This window comes from Coturnix japonica, chromosome 1 (genome assembly GCF_054131305.1).
Source record: "Coturnix japonica strain WE chromosome 1, WE-NBRP24, whole genome shotgun sequence".
NCBI lineage: Eukaryota > Metazoa > Chordata > Aves > Galliformes > Phasianidae > Coturnix > Coturnix japonica.
In genome coordinates, this window is record NC_140663.1 from 41,465,624 (window position 1) to 41,487,407 (window position 21,784).

General features: G+C 36.9%; 1 protein-coding gene across 5 annotated transcripts in view; it reads right to left on the reverse strand.

The window, feature by feature from the left end:
* The window catches only part of CDK17 (cyclin dependent kinase 17), an 84,248-nt gene that overhangs the window by 38,667 nt on the left and 23,797 nt on the right, over nt 1-21,784 (reverse strand). For 3 of the 5 annotated variants that reach the window (XM_015858675.3, XM_085515194.1, XM_085515200.1), the window contains one exon: nt 11,143-11,291. In XM_015858675.3, the coding sequence (XP_015714161.1) occupies nt 11,143-11,260 (118 nt within the window). In that variant the 5' untranslated portion in view covers nt 11,261-11,291. Of the gene's footprint in view, nt 1-6,841; nt 6,881-11,142; nt 11,292-21,784 lie in introns of all 5 variants that reach the window. The other 2 variants (XM_015858651.3, XM_085515185.1) reach the window with 1 other exon arrangement.

Here is a 21,784-nt window from a genome sequence, read left to right on the forward strand (position 1 = left end):
ATCTCCACTGTATGTTATGGTTTTGCTTACTTGTACCACAATTAATCTCTGGGAACCGTGGAGCACATTAAAAAGGTCAGAACTTGGCGTTAAGTAGAGATTAAGTTTTATGCTCATTACAAGCATGAAAGTGTGATGAACAAGATATGTTTATTTCAACAATGTGTTTCTGTCATGGCACTGCTAACTTTGCATATCTTTTACAGTTTAAAACAAAAATAACATCTTAACATATAAAAACTCAGCTTGATGATAAACACAGATAAAACTAACAGCAAGTTCATATAAACAAAAGTAATACTTATTATACTAAGATCAAATTATACAGAAATAACTTTTCTCAACATAGGCAACTATTATCCTTCTGTGTAATCATTAAGTACTGTTCTAAATCGTGAAGCCCACTATAAAATCTAGCAAAACTAATTGAAGTCATGTGGTAGGCCAAGTGTTACTACCCTCAAACAATGATATGAACTATTAGAATTCTCATGACTGATATCAGCATTAATAGTACCTAACTGTAAGATTTTTTTTGTTTACAATCCTAACAACATTAATTTAGGAAAAAGGAAGGATCATAAGCAGTTTCCTCTTTGCAAAGGTACAACAAATGCTTGCAGTCTGATAGGCATTTTGTTATAGATAACATATCTAGTTTAATTTGCAATGTGGTATGCTATCAGATCTAGAATAATGTCCATGTGAATTCACCACTGTGAATTCCTCCATGCAGAATCAACAGTTAACATGTAAGAATTGGAATGAATGCTGAAAACGATCAGCAAAGTCCTGCTGGAAATTAATTTACAAGGCTGTTACTTATTATTTTTGCACATTTTTAAGATACAAGCATTTAAAGGGAATGCTTTCAAAAAAAAAATGTATTAGCTCTCTCTGTCCAACAATCACAAAGATCCCAAAGTTCATACTGAATTTCACCTACTCTCATAATCCATTTTTTTGCACAGCTATTAATATTTTGAATCATTACATTTGAAGGGTAACACTGCAGTTTTTATGGTGAGAATTTAGTGTAACTGATTCTTTTTGAATGAGACCAAACTATCTGTAAAAGTTATACGATTTTATTACATACATTTATAAACTGCCTCACATAATTTTATCCCCATGGTTATAGGTTTGGTTTGTCTTTAAAAAAGCGTTTCACTATATAAAATTCATATTCCTTAAATCAGCATCACTGTACTCAATAAATGCAACTCAGTAACTCCCCAAGGGCTTTGCTGACATGAATTTCTGGTAGATATTTTCATGGCACTATTGGTTTAATATTTTGAATAGTCAAAATAATAAGGGAATAGAGAAACAGCAGAAAATTCACCATGCAAATCACAGAATCATAGAATGGCCTGGGCTGAAAAGGACCACAACAATCACGCAGTTCCAAACCCCCCTGCTATGTGCAGGGCTGCCAACCACCAGGATCAGGCTCCTAATATCTAACCTAAACCTCCCCTGTTGTTTCAGTTTAAAACCATTCCCTCTTATCCTATCACTGTCCACACTCATAAACAGCCGTTCCCCTTCCTGTTTAGAAGCTCCCTTCAAGTACTGGAAGGTCACAATGAGGTCTCCCCAGAGCCTTCTTCAAGCTAAACAAACCCAGGTCCCTCAACCTTTCCTCATAGGAGAGGTGCTCCAAATGTACTGATCTATCACACTGAGTAACATACACAGTTCTGGTCTTTATCTCTCAAACAGAATAAAACTATAAAGACAGGGCTCTTAGAACTACAACAAAGGTAACCAAAGGTGGCAAACAGTTGCTGTGAGAATGCCTGTGCAACCTAGGACTCTTCCTCCTTGAAAAGTGACAACTGAGGAAGATGTAGCACAATCGGCAGGCTTGTTGGAGAGCAACTTCACCAGCCGTACCCACCTCCTCCAGCACAAGAGCAGGACCCTGCAAAAGCTGACGTAAAACACACGGAAGTGGTTCTTCACAACACACGTCTCTGGAAACTCCTCACCACACAGGACGTGACGAGGACCAAAAGCATACCAGACGCCAAGGGGAGACTGAGACCTTCTCAAGGTTACTAAATACACAGAAACTCGCCTAGATGAGGAAGTCTCTGAACCAGAGACAGGCAGAAGACTTGACACAAATGCTGCTGAGTACATTTTGGGGTTTAATCTCAAACTCTCCCTCAAACATCACCTTCAGAGGCAAATTATCCACAGCTCCGTTCATCCTCACACGGCAAGAGCTCTGCTGCAAGGGTGCAGCTGTGAGGGTTTTGCTCCTGCTACCACAGCCATTCCTGCATAGGCCCAAGTAATCATCTCTGGCTCCTTCCTCAACTGACTCTGTAAACTTCAATTACAAACTGATAAGCCTCCTAATGTGAAAAGCAAGCTGAAAGACAGACTGCTAAATTGTTCTTTCTGAATTATTTTTTCTCAGTAAGTACTATGCTCTCTTTGTATTCTGGCTACAAAATCACTCCAGTTTCAGCTCATCTTTCAAGATGTAACAACCAAATTTAGTTCAACTCTTAAATTTCTCAACAGATTTCATTTCATTAAGAAATGTAGTATTTGTCTATTACATTAATAATGCAAATATTTTATTCAAATAAGACAAAAGTTAACTTAATCATTAATACTTTTTGAAATGTGAATGTATCTGCCTCTGAAAAATTTGTATACATAAATTATAAATATACTTTGTGCATTTATATATCTACATATAAATATATAATGGCGTATTTTTATTTATACACACATACCCTTTTTATAAAGCCAAATGCATGCTATTATGTTAGGTCTCTCAGTTAAAAATTGGGCAACAAAATGCCTAAATACTATTGTACTACTTGATTTTCAAGCTTGGTTTATGCTGAGCTGTTTTATGCAATTTGGATCGTTTTCTCATATTGCTTGTATCCTATCACTCAAACTCCCATTACTATTGGCGCAGCACAAATTAACTACAACAGCACTACCAAAAGTAAATACTCTTCCACACAACAACAGCCTGGCTTACTGTTGTTTTAAGAGCTGCTAAACCACACAGACTTGTCGTAGAGCACAGGTACCACCTGTCTTGCTACATTTGAAATTATGTAAGCGCTAACAAACATCTGAGAACAGAAAAGAACTTGAGTTGCTCAAAATTTTCAATTACAAAGCAATAAAAAATTTATGCTCATAATTATGAGCACTGCCAGTGTAGAGTAGAACAATAGACTATATAACCAAGAACACCATCCAAGGAATTAATTAAACCAACTATTTTATGAGGCTATAAAGATGTCTTGTCTTTTCCCTTTAACTGTAATTTAAAGTAACCACAAATTCTATCCTGAAATTATTCCCAAATTCAGTATTTTTTCAATAAAACCTCAGTGTTTCTTCTTCTTATCCATCCATCTTAACAAAGGGCCATACCACTTCTTTCTTCCCTGCGCTGGATTTATTTAACTGGATTTAGTTAATCTGAGTTCCAGAGAGACTGCAAATTGCTTGGCATTTCTATGCAAGACCTCAGCTACTGTCACATGTCACTCAGTTGGTGGATTAAAGAAAGAAAGTGTTTTCATTAGGAATGTAAATGCATTTTAAAATACATTTTATGAATATCTAATAGAAGATATTCAACTGTCTCTTTTATTTTTTTCATGTCCCATGAGTACGTCTATTGTGTGACTGAAAGACTGGGCTGGCTTTCATATGCCACTGTCTAAGTTTTGGAATATTTTCTTCAGATGGCTTTATTAAAGAATCAAAATCACCTGTCATACATGATGACATCTTCCCTTTAAATCAGGCATCACTGATAGAGCTGAAAAGTCTACAGGAAAATGCATTATTCAGTAACCACTCTCCATTCTGGAGATAAAAAAAAACACATTCTAATAAATAAACATATATTTAAATTTCATACAAATAAAGTAAACAATTGGAGTTTCTGCTAATAAAAATAAGTAGGATGCTGGAAACCCAGATTCAATGACCTCTGAATCTGATATATAATGAGGAATGAATCCAGGTGTGCTCCACATTTTAAGTAAAGATAAACTTACGTCACAGCAAACATGACACAATTCACTGATGCTACCAAAAAGATATCCCTAGATCCTGCTCTGGCAAAAAGAAGGCTTCTGAACTAGGCCATTGCAGTGCTGGCCCTAACACAGGGGAGACGGAAGAATCTCACTCGTCACTTTAAGCTGCAGAGCCTGACTCAGGATTGGCTCAACTACAAGCAAGGGCTCACTAAATGCCCTGAGAATCAGCTACTAGTTTTTGTAGGACAATATGCAGTTCCTCTTCCACCCACCTTGACCTTACCCTTGTTCCAGAAAATTTCAAGTTTGTTTTCTTTGTTGCTACTTTTTATTTTTCTTCCCATTTTAATAAAGAGCAGGGAAGCACCAGAACTCTACAAAAGGGAAATGATATTTTCAATCTCTAGGCAGCTCTGCTTTCATGAAGTATGATCTATCCAAGCCTTTAAAAAATATTAGCAAATGCTTCAAAGTCCTAAGTGCTATTGCAATATAGTTTAATTATGTCTCAGCATTATCTACTACATGTTCATTTAACTAATCTGAAAGTATTCTGTATTAATAACCGCTCAATTTTTATGTATTTGTTGGTAATAGTGACCTACTTTTCAGGACTCGCAACAGAAAATATTTTGAATAAACTGCTTTTCTGAAGAAATTAAGTCCTTGGATGTAAGTATGTGAATTTCTGACATTGTAGAGCTGGTATTCTGCATGATACGATACTTAATTATACTGCTGGAAGGTTGTCAGAATCACTTAGTAAAATTAGTTGATTGCAGGTGATGGCTGTCATAGAATATTTAGATAACCTGAAGTAGCTGTACACTTCCTGTTATCTGCACTCTCATGGAGCAGTGTATGAATTAACGTAAACTTATGCATTATTTTATGGGATTGATTCCGCAGATTCCTTTGTGTGATAACTAGGAAAACATTAATGAGCTCTAAAAATAGAACTACCACTCAAAACCAATCAAAACTGTATTTATTCTTTAAACAATGAAATGAAAGCTTCAAATGTGACTGTAACAACATTACAAACCAAGCATAACTCTGGACGGATTCCTCCCATTGCTCAAAGTTAATCCTTTTGTGTATAGCAGTGAAGCTTAGAGCAAGTTTTGCCACTTGGAAGATACGTGACAAAAAAATAAAACATTTGAAGAAAAATGCTGACAGAAGGCTAGCCTTTGAATTTCCCCTGGAAATGAAGATAAAGTACTTTAATGTATAATAAAATGGCACGTAAGGATCCTGTTTGTTTTTATTTTCAAAGTTTGGCATGAAAATTGTAAGTTTTACCACTGACTTTTTAAAATCACCAAAACAACAGGCAATACACAAGGCAAAAGTAAGATCAGGACATCTAAAATACACAAGAAAAAGTATTTCAAAGGTGTATTTATGTACAGTGAGTTTTTACCTTCAGTCTAGTTACCAAGATGAAGGAGATCACAATCAAATGAAAAGGTAGGTACTCAAAGCTGAAAATCTGCCTTTTCAGATTTATATATTTATTTTGGTTTAAAAAGCACTTATCAAGAAAATACCCATGGCTACCAGAACACATATTTGAACACAAGCATGGTAGCTCTGCACCTTCCTACTGTGTATGCATGACCTACCGCAAGTATTAGTCTTCCCTTTAGAACACGCAGTTCCAGAATGCATCACACAACATGAAATCTCTCACATGCTGTTTGCAGGTACAATTTATATCAGTATGTCAGCACTCAGTCAAGATAAAAGCATCCCTTGCCTCCCTTCTTGCCTTCCCACACACAGCTACCCCCTGTAGCTCCCAACACAAATACCTGTGAGGCTACACTGCCAACCAAATCAGGAAAGAGAGGATCTAGTTGCCTACTTGTCCTACTTTTAGGGAAAAAAAACAACTACCACACGTCCATTTTATTTTTCCATACTCTGCAAATCCATCTAAATGCCATTTAAGGAGAAATTTCTACATATTCATCAGTGAGACTATGCTAGCAGAAGCGTGTCATATATAATGAGTCCACTTCTGCATCCACACACCGTATTCTCCTGCCAAACCTGTTCTCCAGTCCTGAAGGAAAAGATGAGTGGATAAAAACCCCTCAAGTCTCTGAAGCTGGCTTTCAGGTGCTGGATGTTCATGCTGATTTCTACTTACAAGCACTTCTACGCATGAACAGAGCCTCCAGGTTTTGTGGGATGAAGCAAATGAAAACAGAAGGGAAGAAAGAACACTATGCTGTGCAGCATATGTGAGATGTGAAAACCATACTGATCAGTAACAACAAAAATTGATGTATGCCACAGCACAGAAGGGTACATATAAACATAATAAAACCATTGTCAGAATAGCGTAAGGAAGAATATGCGGTTCAGTATTTAGCTGTGACAACTCCCAGTTATTTGCAGTAACCTGTATCTCTAGAATGAGCTCCATCACTTTGGTGTTTCCCAACGCCTTCCCACCCCCCACACTTGACATGTTAATATTGATTCGTTCCTCGATTAAAACAATTAAAAAATGTACTGATTTATTACTGGAAGTATTTTTGTGCTCATATTTTCAATTCAAGCGCATTGTCTTGAAAATACATTGCAACCCACTGTTTTCCTTACATACAAGGAATCACACACAGCAGATGGGAACTTCTCAGCTGTACTGAAGATGATATGAAATGACGACAACTACACAAAGATTTGGATGCTCTACAACAGCACTGCAATGTGTCAATTTTTACAAACATGGATTCTTTTCATCAGAGCAGAAACGTGTCATTAAGGCCTTAAACCTAAAAAACACTTACGCACTTTACTGTAGTTGATCCTTCCATTATTACTCACACCTGTAAAATTACAAAAAAATTATGGAAGTGTTTGTGAAACCGTATCCTACGATCATATCACTGAGCTAAAGCAGATTAAATGGAGATAAATGTTACTCTATGATATTCAGGAAGTCAATTATATCGGACCCTCACTTATTTTGTTTCAGCATGTATGTATACATATATAGAGAGAACAAGATGGCATTATATAATGGCATTCCAACTGAATTGTCACTTAATATATATTAACATGAGTTACGGATGTATTTATGAGTATATCTTATAATTAATCTTAAAAGCATGCTTGGAGCTTATACTAAAGCATCTTATAATATTAGACAATACAGCCCCATTTTTCGCTTTCATTAGGGAGCATATTCATATATATTTAAAGCATTCGCATAAATCTTACACTTAATTGAGCTCTAAATATGTATGATTTGGATGTTTCTCCTGGCCAAACTTCATTAGTATGACATTGGCAAGGAAAAATTTCAGGAACAAATTTAGTTGTCAAGTGCTACAAATTACCACTTAGTATTTTTAATATTAATCTGAATGCATATATATTAATGTACCTAGGATTAAAAGAAATAGGCAGCAAATTGTTATTGCGCTAGAATCAAGGCAGAATTAAAAAGTACACAGCAAATCCAACTAGTTAGTTTTACATGTTGAAGCATTAGAGACCATGAAAAGGATTCTGCTTCAGCCCACAGTACACAAGGCTTCAGATTCATATTAGGCATTTCATTGGTCAATCTACTTTTATGGCTTACACATCTGATTATGTGATGCTTTCTCACCCAAAAGCCAATTATGATGAATGTAATTTCTAAGGCAGATTTAATCATATGTAGGTTTCTGGTCACAGCGTAATTTGATGGTGTTCCAGAAAGAACAGTGTTGATTATTCCGTGTTCAGTGCAATAACTCTGTGCTACGATACTGCTATTGCACTGAACAATCCAGGTTGATCTCTGCTAATCCCACTTTGCTGCTGAAGGGTAAGTGCTGCATGCTGAGACTCTACTGACATAGCACGATGAAGGAGGCTGCATGTGAAATGGAACTGCATACAAAAGGTCAGCTCATTCTGTGGTATCAATGCATTGCAAAGAAATCAAAAGTTACGTATCTAATTTTACATTGGTGAACTACAAATGGAACAATTTGTTCTGCATAGTAGTAATGTTCCTTTAAACCAGACTTCAAACAACCCACTCAGAAGTAAGAGTTAATGACAAGGTAGGTTTATAGAGTGCTGCAGCTATTTGGAATCAGAGGCAATTGTTCTAGGAGAGGAAAGGTTTGATAGTGGGCTGAATAGAACAGTCTACTGCAAAACGGAACCATGATGAAAGGCCCCTGGTATGATGTCCATGTCATCTGCATCCAGAATCACAAAGCTGAACTGGAACTTCCCAATAAAGATTTTATAAAACAATATTATGAAAAAGCACATGGATGAGTGTGGATTGCAGATCAGCTGTTAAGTGAATTTTTATGGCTGTAGCCTCAGCAGCCCCTGAGGCGCAGTAAACCAGACACTTTTTTCAGGAAGGAAAAAAGCTACCTTATACAACATATATATGCTCCAGTGAGTATGGCTATCAGAAGGGGATGACAAGAGACAAGACGGGGTATTCTCTATGAAGAAAAATATAAGAACTAAAAACTGGACAATGGTGGAAGAAAAAAATCTGTAAAGCCTTCAGGTTATTTAGACAGTACCTTGTCTTTTGGCATAAGAAATATAACTGAAGTTAAGAGACACATGATGAAACCTTCTGAAGACTGACTGTATCCTTGACTTTGATTCTCTGGAGATCAAAATATTGGTTTGCCTTTGATTTACTAGACAGAGCCTTTAAAGTTCTGTTAAGAAGAGACACACAGCTTGCAAAACTGGTCACATTTGAGTTTCTCTGTTCATAGGGTTAAAGAGCTGTTTGATTTCTGTTCTGGGATAGAAAGTTACTCCTAACTTCTGAAATGATCACTACTGCAGCAAAAGATGCAATTTTCATGATCTTAATGTATCTACCAACTCATAAGGTGTTCTTTAAGACACTACTTTCTCATGTGTCTCAATTTGATATTTACAATTAATACAGGTTTCTTTACACTATCTCTATATATATATGTGTATATTTATAGTATACATGTACATACATAAAGAGATTGAGGTAAATCTCTCCCATTATGTTGTATATATATAATATGTATATACACACACACACATATGTATGTATGATAGCACTTTACAAATCTTGACTCCTATGATCTGCCTGAAAACCAAGATCTCATAAATTGTGTAGCAAGCATTTAACCAACTTTTTAGTTTTCAAAGGAAAATAAAAATGCCCTGAATAGTACCTGTCCATCTCTGCAATATCAGAGTTTGAACTGATACTAACGTAAGCATTCTAAAACTATCAGAAAAGTCAAGAAAATGGTGGTACAACTTTTTAAAATGATTAAAAGTTATGAGTTAAAGATTATACATAGTGACAGTACAATTGTATTTACTATTCTTCCTCTTTGAAAAGGGTTGACAATGCTTAATAAACGTGTCCAAAGGTATTCTACTATGGCATTAACAGCATCTTGCAGTTCTAAGCATTGTACCACACAATATTAGCATATAAGCTTCTTCTGAACCAATGAAATAATGTGGAAAGCAAAGTAAAACAAGCACTGAAAGCGAAACCATTCATTTGCAATTAGAAACAGCTGAAATACCTACAGACAAGTTAAGTTTGTCAAGGTTGTCAAAGTGATCAACATGCAGAAGACATCTAAGTTGCTGGCTGATTCTCAAATATTAAAAACTGCCAATACGTGGTCTAGGATGGCATAAGCTCACACCTTCATGAATGAGTTACTGTGTCCTCTCTCCCTTGAGCTAGCATCCAGAACGTCATACAGATTAAACTTTCTGGATCCAGTTTTCAAGCGAGTCACTTCAGCAACCCAGTTCAATACACTCACTGATGACGGTGACAATTTTTGATGCTTATTTCCCAGCATGAAAGTTATATTCATTAACACTTATTTGCATAATGGAATCAACATATCAGAAGTATATACAGGTCTGAAAAAAATATGCTTCAGTAACAAAGGCTAATACAAACCATGAGGCACTACTCCTCAGAATGTTACAGAAAGTGCTTTATTCATATTATTGAGAAGATACTACAATTACTGTTTTGGAGTAAATCTGTTGAATAAACACAAAAAGTTATAATAGACATAGTTTCCAGAACTCTCAGGTATGGCCCATGATGAAGACAACAGCAAAGAACAAAGCAGAGATTAAAGGTAAAAATGAAAAATATGAATTGTTTTGTTTTGTCAAAGGTAAATTCAGCTTGGTATGCAACAGATCTTGGATGGAGCTTACAAGTCTCCAGGGCAAATTCCACTGTCTCTACATCTGTTCAAACTTCCCAGCCCTGCCAATTCTGAATATTCAATAGCAACACTAAGAATCATTTACTGGTGTGAGGTGAAAAAATAATAATCAGATCTCTTGATACTTGAGAAAACCTTAGATGTCAGCAGAGCAATAAATAATACTAACCAGCACAGAAAATGCAACGTGACTTCAATGCCACAGCCAAGAAAACAGAACAAAGCAAATAAAATATCCTCTAGTTATTATTATTGCGACGCGGGTTCAGAAGCAGTACTATCACTACTGCAGACTTGACAGCAGCCAGTATGCTTATGGGATCAGACAAAGACTTGCATAAGAATACACAGACAAGCTAGTTATCCTTGGTACTTCTAAATAACTACTAAGGTAGTACTTATTCTGAGTAACAGTTCTCAGACTAGCGTGCTATGTCACCAAAGATAAGTTAAACAGTTACACTTATACTACCTAAGCAATTATTATCAACACATTATAGAATAATGATTTTGGGAAATAAACAATTTGAAGTCATATTAAGTTGATGCAAGACCCACGAAATTCATACAATAATGGGCTTGTTTACTGATAGACCATCTACAATCCTTGCTGCACAACACATTAAAAAAGCAATTCAGGTAATTCTTAATAAATATGTATAACAATTTGATATTAAAGTAAACCAGTATGTGACAAGGTATCAGACTGCTACAAGAACCAGACTAGTCAAATATAAGGTAAACTAAAAGAACAGCTTGATAAGGATGTGCATGCAATCATGAAACCTGAAATAAAACCCAATATCATTCCCTCATGCGAGATCTGATCAAAATTCTTACATTTCAGTGAAAGACCTGCTTACCGTTATCTTTGCTGCTGTTCTCTTCAATTGTCATTTGTTCTGCTAGCTCAGACAGCGATTCATCAATGGTCTGACTTCCACGCAAGGTTAAGGAAAGTCTCCTCTTAAACTTTTTCATTCTATCAATATTATGTCTGGCTTAAGGAAGCCTGTAAAGAAAGAATAAAAAAAAGCAAGAACAAAATTATTTAATCAGGAAACTAATTAACTTATATAAAAATGAAGAAAAAATCATAGAAATTATAGTCACTATGCAATTTATCCACAAAACATTCACATCCTTAGACCAGGGTTTCTCCACCAGGCTGAAGAAGAATGTCAAGACATCATTTGGCAATGACTCAATGCCTTGAGACATACGCTTCTGTGATTTCGATTTATACTAGAGAAAGTAAGAATCATTGCTTAGCAAAACCCACAACAGTTAATTTGATTACTGTTTAATTTTAAAATAATAAAAATAGCAGCTATTTGAAAACTTGCTGACGCTCTTGTTGCCTACTTTATTGCACCCCTGCTGCAGTCTCTTTCCAAAGCTGCTGGAGACAGTCACGTTGGAACCTTCTGTCTCTTTCAGCCCATCTGCTTAAGGACGACACGTTACTGACCTCTCTATGTTGCCCTTTACACCAAATGAGGAGGAAGACAACATTAGACTCTTAAAACACAAAAGCAATTCCCAAATTCCAAAGTTGACAGCCAAGGCCCAATAACAACACCTAGAATGGATGCCTCTCTTCAGCCAGACAACAGGAATAAACTGGGAAGAAAGCAAGAGGCGCTTTCTCTGTGGGAAGTGGTAAGCAAACAAAGAAGCAATAATATCAAAAGTATAGGCAGATAAACAGGCTGTCGCAAGTCTAAGCCGGTAAGCGAACTTTGTCACGTAAGGGCAAACACATGGCGCACTGCAGTTAAGCACACTGCTGTCTTTCATTGCCCCATATGGACGGTTCACCCTAGATGTTACTTCTCAGAATCTCGTTCATCTGCTCAGAGCCTCCAAGACTCACACAGGCTCTGTAACACACAAGTACAACATTCTTTGCTGAGCTGCTCATACATTTTGTCCTTTTCACACTCCTAAATCCATAATTCATGTAGAAAAAACCAGAAAACCAGATTTTCCTTGATAGCCACCTCCAAGTAGAGAAATAAAAAAAGCAGTACAGTAAATATCTACATTTAATAATGAATTGAGAATATGACTTCATTTATTACACTGCCACAACCCCTCTAAGTATACACATTTCAACTGCATTGATTACCCTTTATTTAGATGTTAGATTACAAAAAGGAGAAGAAATTGGTAGCGGAGGTTGGATGTGGCAGTTGATGGTAGGATAATGCAGATACAGCCTCAATAATAAGAGCACACTGCTCATTGTAGTATGTAACAGTAGATAAAAAAACGACCTATGGGATTTGAGTCTAATGGCACAAAAAGCAACAAAGAAGGAATGGTGTATAAGGGGAGAACGGTAGACCACAACACAGGGTTAATACCTGAGGCAATCAAAGCTACTATAGGAGTAGGCAGAAATAGTCAGGCTATGGGTAGGAGATGTGTAGGAAATAAAAATAGAACTTCTGGAGATGCAGTTAGGTCAGAAAAAACAAAACAAAACAAAGCAGAGTACTTTTCTTTTAATGCATTTCTGCCCATGCAATAAAAACACAACTTTGCATGAATAATTTCATCTCTTCTCACTCAACAGAATGATAATCTGACTGTTAAGGAACCCAACACAGAATGTTCCAAGGGGAATATTTACTTTTCCTGTTCAGGACTTTGCTTTGAAGAAGTTATCTGAGACTGTTATGTTTAATTTTTCCTAGAAGATGGCCTACGATTCTTCTTAAAAACTAAAGAAAAAATTAAAAAATAAAAATTAAAAAAATACGGACACATCCTTTTATTTTGGTTTTATTCAATTATCCTTTGGTGTTTTTGAAACCTGCGTCTTCCTACACGTACTACTCTCAAAAAGGATACATGGAATTTTTAGCTATGTAATGCCCTAAAGCTAATGGAAAGCACAACAATTTCTTTCCAATTTTCCACTTGGGCAGTAACTGCAAAAACAGATGCCTTTATATGGAAACAGGCTGTTCCTGGCTTTTAATCTTGCAAATATTTAAGCCTACATATTTTTTTAATCAAAAAGTTCTACCGCTAAAGAATATTACATACAAATCAACAGACATAGATCAGAAAATCTGACAGAGATTTTACACTTCAAGAGAGCATAAAAGTAAATATTTTCTTAATTACAGTTTCAAAATTCTTTCTGTTCTGTGAGGTTTTCATGGGGTGTTGAAGCAACATTATTAGCAAGATTCTGAGTAAGCTGAGGACTTGATTTTACAGTAATTTAGAAGTGAGGAAGAACAAGGAGGGCAAATCAACAAGTGCGTAAATGCTTTCTTCTTCTGAAACAATTCAGATTTTTTATTCTTTTAATTTTAATGGAAAAGATGCTTACTTATATGAAACCAAATCTTCCTGCTTTAAGTACTGACATTCCTGCTACTTCAGTCATGTAGAGATATGCATTATACACGTATCTAGAAATGGAAGGCAATGTATATGGAGTGACTGTATCCAGCATTTGGGAACATCCTCACTCTCCAACTTCTGCATTCTCACTTCTGGCCAAAGCCGCAGAACCCGTTAAATCTTTCTACCTCTCTCTACCTCAGAGAACAGAACCTCAAAAATACAAACTACACAATCAAAAGGAAGAACTGGTTCAATAAAATGTCTAAAACGTCAGAAAAATCAGAGAAAGGTTCAATTTAATTCACTTGAATCAAAATTACAAGGAAACAGTCTGACAATCACTTTCAATAGTTGATAACAGGTGCATACTTAATTTCTCTTTTTAATATGAAGCCTGATTCAAATCTAAAATGGAGTTACTTGATTAATAATACACATGTAGCTGCTATGATTAGATGAAGCAAGACTCATTATTTTCTCCTGAGTTCTTAGTGTGAGATGAATATGCACAGTCAATTTATTTGGAAAATTTAGAATGGAACTGAGGACTTTGCTAATCTGGTCTGTAGATTTATTTACTCTGAATTTCAAAGCTGAAGCCAAACCGACTATTTCAAATGTCAAGACATATAGGTGCATACACTTGAATGCAACTAATGCAAATTCTAGTCTTCCGCAGACAGAATGAGGACAAGCAGTCTGACATGCTACTATCTGTTACAAGCCAGAAAAACTGGCAGAGACATATTTGTTCTGTCCTTAAACTGACAGGAAATGAAGGAAAAAACAACACATTAAAGGGGCTGCTACTTCTTATGAATGACCTCCAGTCTAACCCAGAACAGCTGGTATTTTTGTCTTCGGAAGTAGCACAACTAAATCCTCAGAAACTACTGAATTTTACCTTTCACACATATTTTGCTCTTTACAATACGAAAAATAATAAATTTTTTCAATATTCATTATTGTTGACTGATGCTTCAACAGCCTCGAGCTCCCACTTCACTCTCTGCACATCATTTAAAAACAATCCCCACGGTGCAGTTTTAAAAACGAACATCACATTTTTAAGATCACTTAGGTGATCACTTAGGTGAAATTAGATTTAAACACATGGCTTCTGTCTCCCTTTTTCTGTATCAAACCAATCCCTCTTGTAATGCCTGTACTATGGCACCTTCTCTTTGGCTAAACCAGATCCAAGGCAATACGTTGGATACACTGCAGGCACGCATCAAAGCATCCTCATTTCAAAGTAATAACTCGACTAGATTCTGCACTCATCTACTCACTAAAAAATCAGAGGCCTTATAATGCTGATAGTCAAAATCCTCAAAAAAAACCAAACAAACAAACCCACAATACTTCCCTTAAGCTCCCAGCCCCCTGATTTGCTGAAGAAAAGGAATGAAGAAGGTCTGTATTTGCAATTAACGTACACTGAGTGCATAATCCTGTAAGCTTAACCAAATTCAGACAAAATTTTCAGAAGTGCTAAAGTTATTTAATAGCTTACATGTTAGCCATTTATTTCAGGAGGGCCACAGATTCTGGTGGCTGACCAAGATCTGGCTGATTCAAAGCCCTCTGAAGCCAATGGGAACCTGTCCTTCCACTTCAGTAAGTTTTGGATCAAACTAAATGCTGACTCTCCAGTTTCCAGATGTTAAATTGCATTACAGTGCGTCGACAGAGAGATTAAGCATTTTAACATTTACTTTCCTACTTTGGCACAAAATGAAGTTACTACTTGACTATTTTTACAAGCTGCTTTACAAGAGGGAGAGGTGTTTCCCAAACATTTGAAGGTGGAAAGAAAAACTCATTATCCAAGGAAAGCAGCTGAAGTGGGAGGAAAAGACAAGCCCAGATACTTCATATAAAAACAGCCTGATAACAACACCAGGATGGGACTGAGGTGCTCAGGAGCCACAGGTGGGGAACATCCAGGCAAGAAGATACCAGCATAGCCACAGAGCTGGCTGTCCACCCTGGAGGTCAGGATGAGCTTTTGGGACTTACACTTTTTAGGGTCTAAGATGGAAAATCAAGCACAGTGTTACAGCCTGAGAAATAAAAATAGTCCTAGGAAAAAAAACCAATAGCAAGAAGCACAAAAACCCCTCTGATGCGATTCTCAGCATGTCAGTTCTCAGTGACTCTCAAAATGCAATGTCATACGGTCTATCTTTCAAATCTGAGCAGCTCATCATTTAACCTTCTACTTGTGTCTTAATTACACCAGTTACAGGTCTTATTTTCAAGCGCATGATAAGCTGTGTGTCATTCGTTTGACTGCACCAATAACTTCAGATGCTTATCATGATGCTTATCATTCATGAGTATTTCTGAAGGTGATAACCCCTGCTTGTGTCAGAAAGAAGTTTGCAAAACCTGGACTAATGTAAAAGATGTTAATTAAAAACTGAGACAAGGGAACATCTGTCAAGGATATTGTCCTCTTAATCTAAAAAAGAGCACTCTATAGTGTTCGTATCTATTAAATTCGCCTCAATTTATATGAATTAAAAAGAAAAAAGAAGGTAGAGAAAAGCTACTGATGATACAAGCATCTTGCGCATCAAATACAAAACAAACTAAATTACACTAATGAAAAATATATGGTTACTTGATGTAGGACGATAAACCAACAGTTCCAAATTGTAAAATTCACATATAATACTTCCTCACAATCACAGATCTACTTTAAAAGAATACATTATAAATATGGCATCTTACTCACTGCATCTGTTGGTTTTGTTTCAACTCACATTTGTTTACATCCATGGGGAAAAAAAAATAATTAAAAAAAAAAAGACATTTTTCCATGCCTTTAGAACAACATGACTGGCCAATCAGACTCTCTTGTTAGGAACAAAATTGCTTCAGAGATTGTCTTTTATGCTGCATTTGCCAAATAAATGACACAGCACAGATCCAAGTGACAGCTGAGAAACAAGACCCTCGTTACTAATAAAAAAACAATAATTACAAAGTCAAATATAACAGCCCAGTTGAACTCCAAGCATTGAAAAGGGCGAGAGGACTCTCACGGCCATTTCCTTATTAACAAAACAATAATCAACATGAAATTAATCTTTTGAGGTGAGGCCCTTCTATATATCTACAGATCACAGCAAATTAATTACTGAAAACTGCAAGCAGAAATGTATTCACAAAGCTGTGCCTCTTATCAGAGGCTTGTATTATAGGCAAAGAGTCTCCTCTTTGAGGTGAGTAAGAGCGTAGCTACATTCAGCTCCTGATGTACATCAACTAGAAAAACTTTTGCATACAGAGGAAATGCATGGAAATTAGCCTGTCCTAATTGAATTTATATTCAGAATGCATTTCCTTTTCTGCCTTGTCCTCATAATCACTTCACCTTTAAAAAGTAATGAAGAATGGAAACAAAAACAAATTTTGACACAAATCATAATCTTTAAATTAAAAAATAAAACCTTGAGAATGATCGCTATACATGTATTTAACGATACCATTAGTACAGAAAATAATGAAACAAACCACCCAGGTTTTCCAAAAGGGTTAACTCTGGCAGTCCTCCTTCATATCATATACTTACCTTTCCCCTGGACTCAGCTTTCCTTATTCTATCACAGCAAGTTTACATACTTTCAAATGTACACACACATTCTCCCCCCCAGAGATACAAGCGACATCAAATAGCAAAAAAATCAATATAGACATTGTATTTTATATCTCCCTAGATTAGATAGACTGCACTAATGAATAGCCGCATGTTAATTATCAAAGGTTGTGTTCTCTCACCAGCCAAGTGAAAAAACACAGTATGACTCTGGTTAAACTAGATGACATTTAAGCCAACAAAATAAACGAGCTGGCTGGCAAAGCCTCCTGCATTTGCTGTCGGGCCCATAAACTGAAAATACTTTTTCCTCTCAGACAAAATGGCAAAAACCAGAATACTACATGAATGTAACATACTACCAATGGAACTTTCCACATCAAAAGATGTAAGGAGCGCTGGAAACAAGACGCCTGCAATTTTACTGAATTTTGATTAATATGCATAAATTGCCTTAACACGGCTTCAGAAGAAAAGCATCTTTAAAAACCGGGCACAGAAAGCTTGCTATCCCCCAATACAGAGATTGATTTAGTAACTGATCTACAATGGTGCACTCATCTCTTCCAGGGCCACCTTCTTCAGCCTTGCAATGAGTCAGCCCTAGCAAGAAAACTGAGCAGAAATCCTCTACTAGACCCAAGAATACTGTTTCTAAGATTGCAAAAGAACTGCACTCTTTTGAGGGCCCAAACAATGTTATCTGTAGAAGGCACGCTTTCAAATACCAAAGAGTTTCCTTTATTGCCAGGATTCAGGTACAAAACTGAAGAGTCTCATACAGAAGGAGCTTTGCTTCACCTTCAGTTTTCAATCTATCACCACCTGTCCTTGCAGCATCTGACCTTTCATGACCAGGCCTCAACATTTGGCTTTTGTAGTGCCATCACACAAAAACACATATTTACAACCCAAGACTTAGAATGATGATTAAAACTGTAGACAATACAATCAGGAAAATAATTACTTTATTTGGTCACTGGCACTACCACTGTACCAATTTTCCTCCCAGCGTTGAATGTTCGGCTACACGTTCTCAGTATCTGTACAACGTGAACACACAAACAAAAACACATCCAGAAAAACTTTACATTCAAACCTATAACAAAGGAAGTAAAACCAAATTATCTCATAATTATTGTATGTATTCATTTCTGCATGAGTAATATCGTAAAGTCAGGATGATTTTAAAACAATTTTGGATGCATTCCTCTCAATTCTATATACATGCAGAAGGCAACTCAGGAAAAAAAAAAGAAACAAAGCTGTTTCAATGTAATCTGTGATTTGTTTGGTTGTTTTGTTTTTCTTCTTTTAAAAGAAAATACGGCATAAAAACACACAAAGGATTTTCAGTTAGAGAAAAAGAGACAACATAGGCAGCATATTCTACAGTACTGTCAATATCCATGATATTTTCCCTACTAAGAATAGCAGGCCACATTCATCTGATGCACTGATGCATTACAATGAGACACAAAGCAAGATATTAAGAAAACACTCCTGTAACAGAACTGCCTGTATGGAGTCTTATTTAACACAGAAGAAGTGTTCTGTGTTTTTCTAGAGACTTCTGACAACAGCAAACTGTGGTGAAATTACTGCTTGTGAAACAACACAATGACGGCTAAAACAAAGTAAGTCACTCTTGACAGAAACAATGACTGAAAACGTTTGTCACAGTCAAGCTGAGTATGTGTAACATCTCCACAGAGATACTGTGAAGGCAATTCCAAAGAGGGAGTAAATAAACTCATTCTAGCAATGCACTCTCTCTACTATGGCCCCAAAATACATTTGAATTACTGTATTTTACCTAAATAAGTTTATTATTTCTTTTTTATGGGTTGAAAAGGACCATGATGATCATCTAGTTTCAACCCCACTGCTATGTACAGGGTCGCCAACCAGTGGACCAGGCTGCCCAGAGCCACATCCAGCCTGGTTACTGTCTTTTCTTCCCTTCTCCAGTCTTGTAATTGATACAGCTCCTGAAACTCCTCACTAACAGCAAAGCTTTGAATAAGTCGATTACAATTTTTTCTGCTGTATTAATTTTTACATAGCAGTCAAGATGTCCCAGCGTGGGACCAATTTGTTCTGTTACAACATTCAGACAAATGCTGCTACATCTGCCTGATATGTTCACGCTGCCATTTAAGGGTCAACTGGATATGCACACAGGGACTCAGAGTGCTCGCTCTCATTTCAGCACCCAGTGCCAAAGATACAGAACACATAAGACACTGTGCCTAATGCAAATGATGATCTGGCTGACAACCTGGGAAAGAAAGAAGAGTTTTGACATATGTTTGTAGTGTGGATTCACAAATAGTTATGTTGGCAACAGCAAGGTAATGGTAATATGTAGTGCAAAGCAGAGGAGAAAGAGCAAGAATGTGCTTAAGCCATGTTAATGCCTTCTTGGAGGTACAGCACAGATCACTGATGTGCACTGAATGCAATGTCATACTGTCTGCACCAGGAGTAATGTGGTATTACTGTTGAGTACTAGAAAAACAGCCTGAAAAACTCAGGGAGTTTTACCTTTAGCTAATTTAGTCTAGTTAAAGAGAAGGTGAGGGAGGACATAAATGGAGTTTGTGAATAAAATAAAGGACAATAGAAAATATTGTTAAAGAAGGATGTCATCTGTCAAGATCAAATGTGCAGGAAATGAAAAACAAGTACTCAGCACACGCACCTTCACTCTCCAATAGTTCAGACTGCTCCTACCATGTAATAACCACACGCAGGTTTTTCCCTTTCAGTGTCTGTGCTTCTCCTGCAGTGACATCCCACTCCCTCATTAAGCCATCCTATCACATCTCATAACAGGTACTTCCCAGGGTACTTTCCAGGAGCATATAAAGAATAGTACCTCTTCATTTAAGCATACAAAGTAAGGCAACTGCCACGGATCAAACTGAGGTCAGCAAGGCTCAGGGAAGTGGAGACATGGCAACAACCTGTCACATGGAAACAGGCTAATCTGTAAGTAAATGACAGGTCAATAAGGTGGTATTAGGATACGGGGCAACTGGGAGAGTAGCAACTATTAACATTAACAAATAATACTAAACTAGACATGAGTAATTAGCAAACAAAAACAGAGTGACAATTACTCTCCAGAAAATGTTTTAAATAGAACTGAAACCGGTAAAGTCAACAAAAGCAGGCACACACATTGGTGACTGGAATCTCTCTGGGATCCTTTAAGCCTGCGTAAACATAACCAGGTATTTTATTACGAAAAGAAGGCAGTAAAAGGATCCCCCAAGCACTGTAACAAACACATCACTGTGCTGAGCAGACCCATTTGCTCTCTTTTGTTTGCCTGGCAGAAGGAGGAAGTGCAATTTTATATTTGTCTTCAAAATAATTTGTCCTGATTCACTAACACAATCACTCTGCTGTGAGAACCCGGCTGTGAGGGAGCCTCATCCTGCCACAGCTTAGCAGAAGGTGAGCACCTCCCTCAGCAAAATGATTCACGTTCTCCATCTCAATCGCCTTGCAGAGGCTGAGATTGCTGCCTGCTGTCAGTGACCTGGGTAATGCTGTCAAGCCGCAAGATTTGTCTCACAAAGAGAAAATCCTTAGTGAAAAGGTAAATCTGAACTGCTGCCTATACAGAGAGATACTCAGCATTCCCTAGAGAATATTACTTCAGAAGTTTTTAATGTCAGAGTCTAATATAGATCCACATTGAATGCAACTTTATCTCTCACAGAAATACCAAACCTGTTTTGCTGTAAAAATCCAGGGCAGAAAATAAAGGAGTCCTAACCATTATTATGTCACCAAATGACACAGGCCTCAGAACAGTCCAGCAGGGTTGCTTGAAGACATGCAGGATCTCTTTTGCTACATCAGAAGAGCAGTCCAAGCTCCTCTCACTCCTTTGCCCCTTCTCCAAAAACACTCTTGAAGCAACCTGGCACTCATACTGCTGTTTTCTATCCGCAGTCTCCGTGCCAAGAGATGCACATAATATAAAATCTGTTCTACCAGCCAAGTATGCTGCTGTTGAAGAGCAACCAGAAGAATCCCCTCCACTGCAGTTCACTTTGTTTTAATGACTAGGATCGATAAGTCTGCAATTAAATACTCCCAGAAGTTTCTAAGGAGCACCACAATTTTCATTTTTAGTGCTTGTACTTCTGCAGTTTCATTTTCCTGAAAAGCAGTCTACATTTCTGTTTAATAAAAGGGAACCCAAGAGAAAGTCTTCAAAAGGAATCATCATCTGTGCCTCAACAGCGATTCATAAAAGCACAAAATAATCCAGTTATGACACTGTTCTTCCAGTGTCTGTTTCTGATCCAGCTCTACCCATAAGAGAAGACTCAAGCAATCTCACGGAACACTTTTATAAAGGTTGTTTTTTTTTTTACCACAGTATCACAAAAATGGTATTTATGTCAACCTGACATAATCTGGGAGCTTCCTGTCTCTTTTAGATGACCTTCACTGCATCGGCAACTCTTTCACCATAAAGGTATGGTGCCAGAGACTGCAGGGCTCCTCAT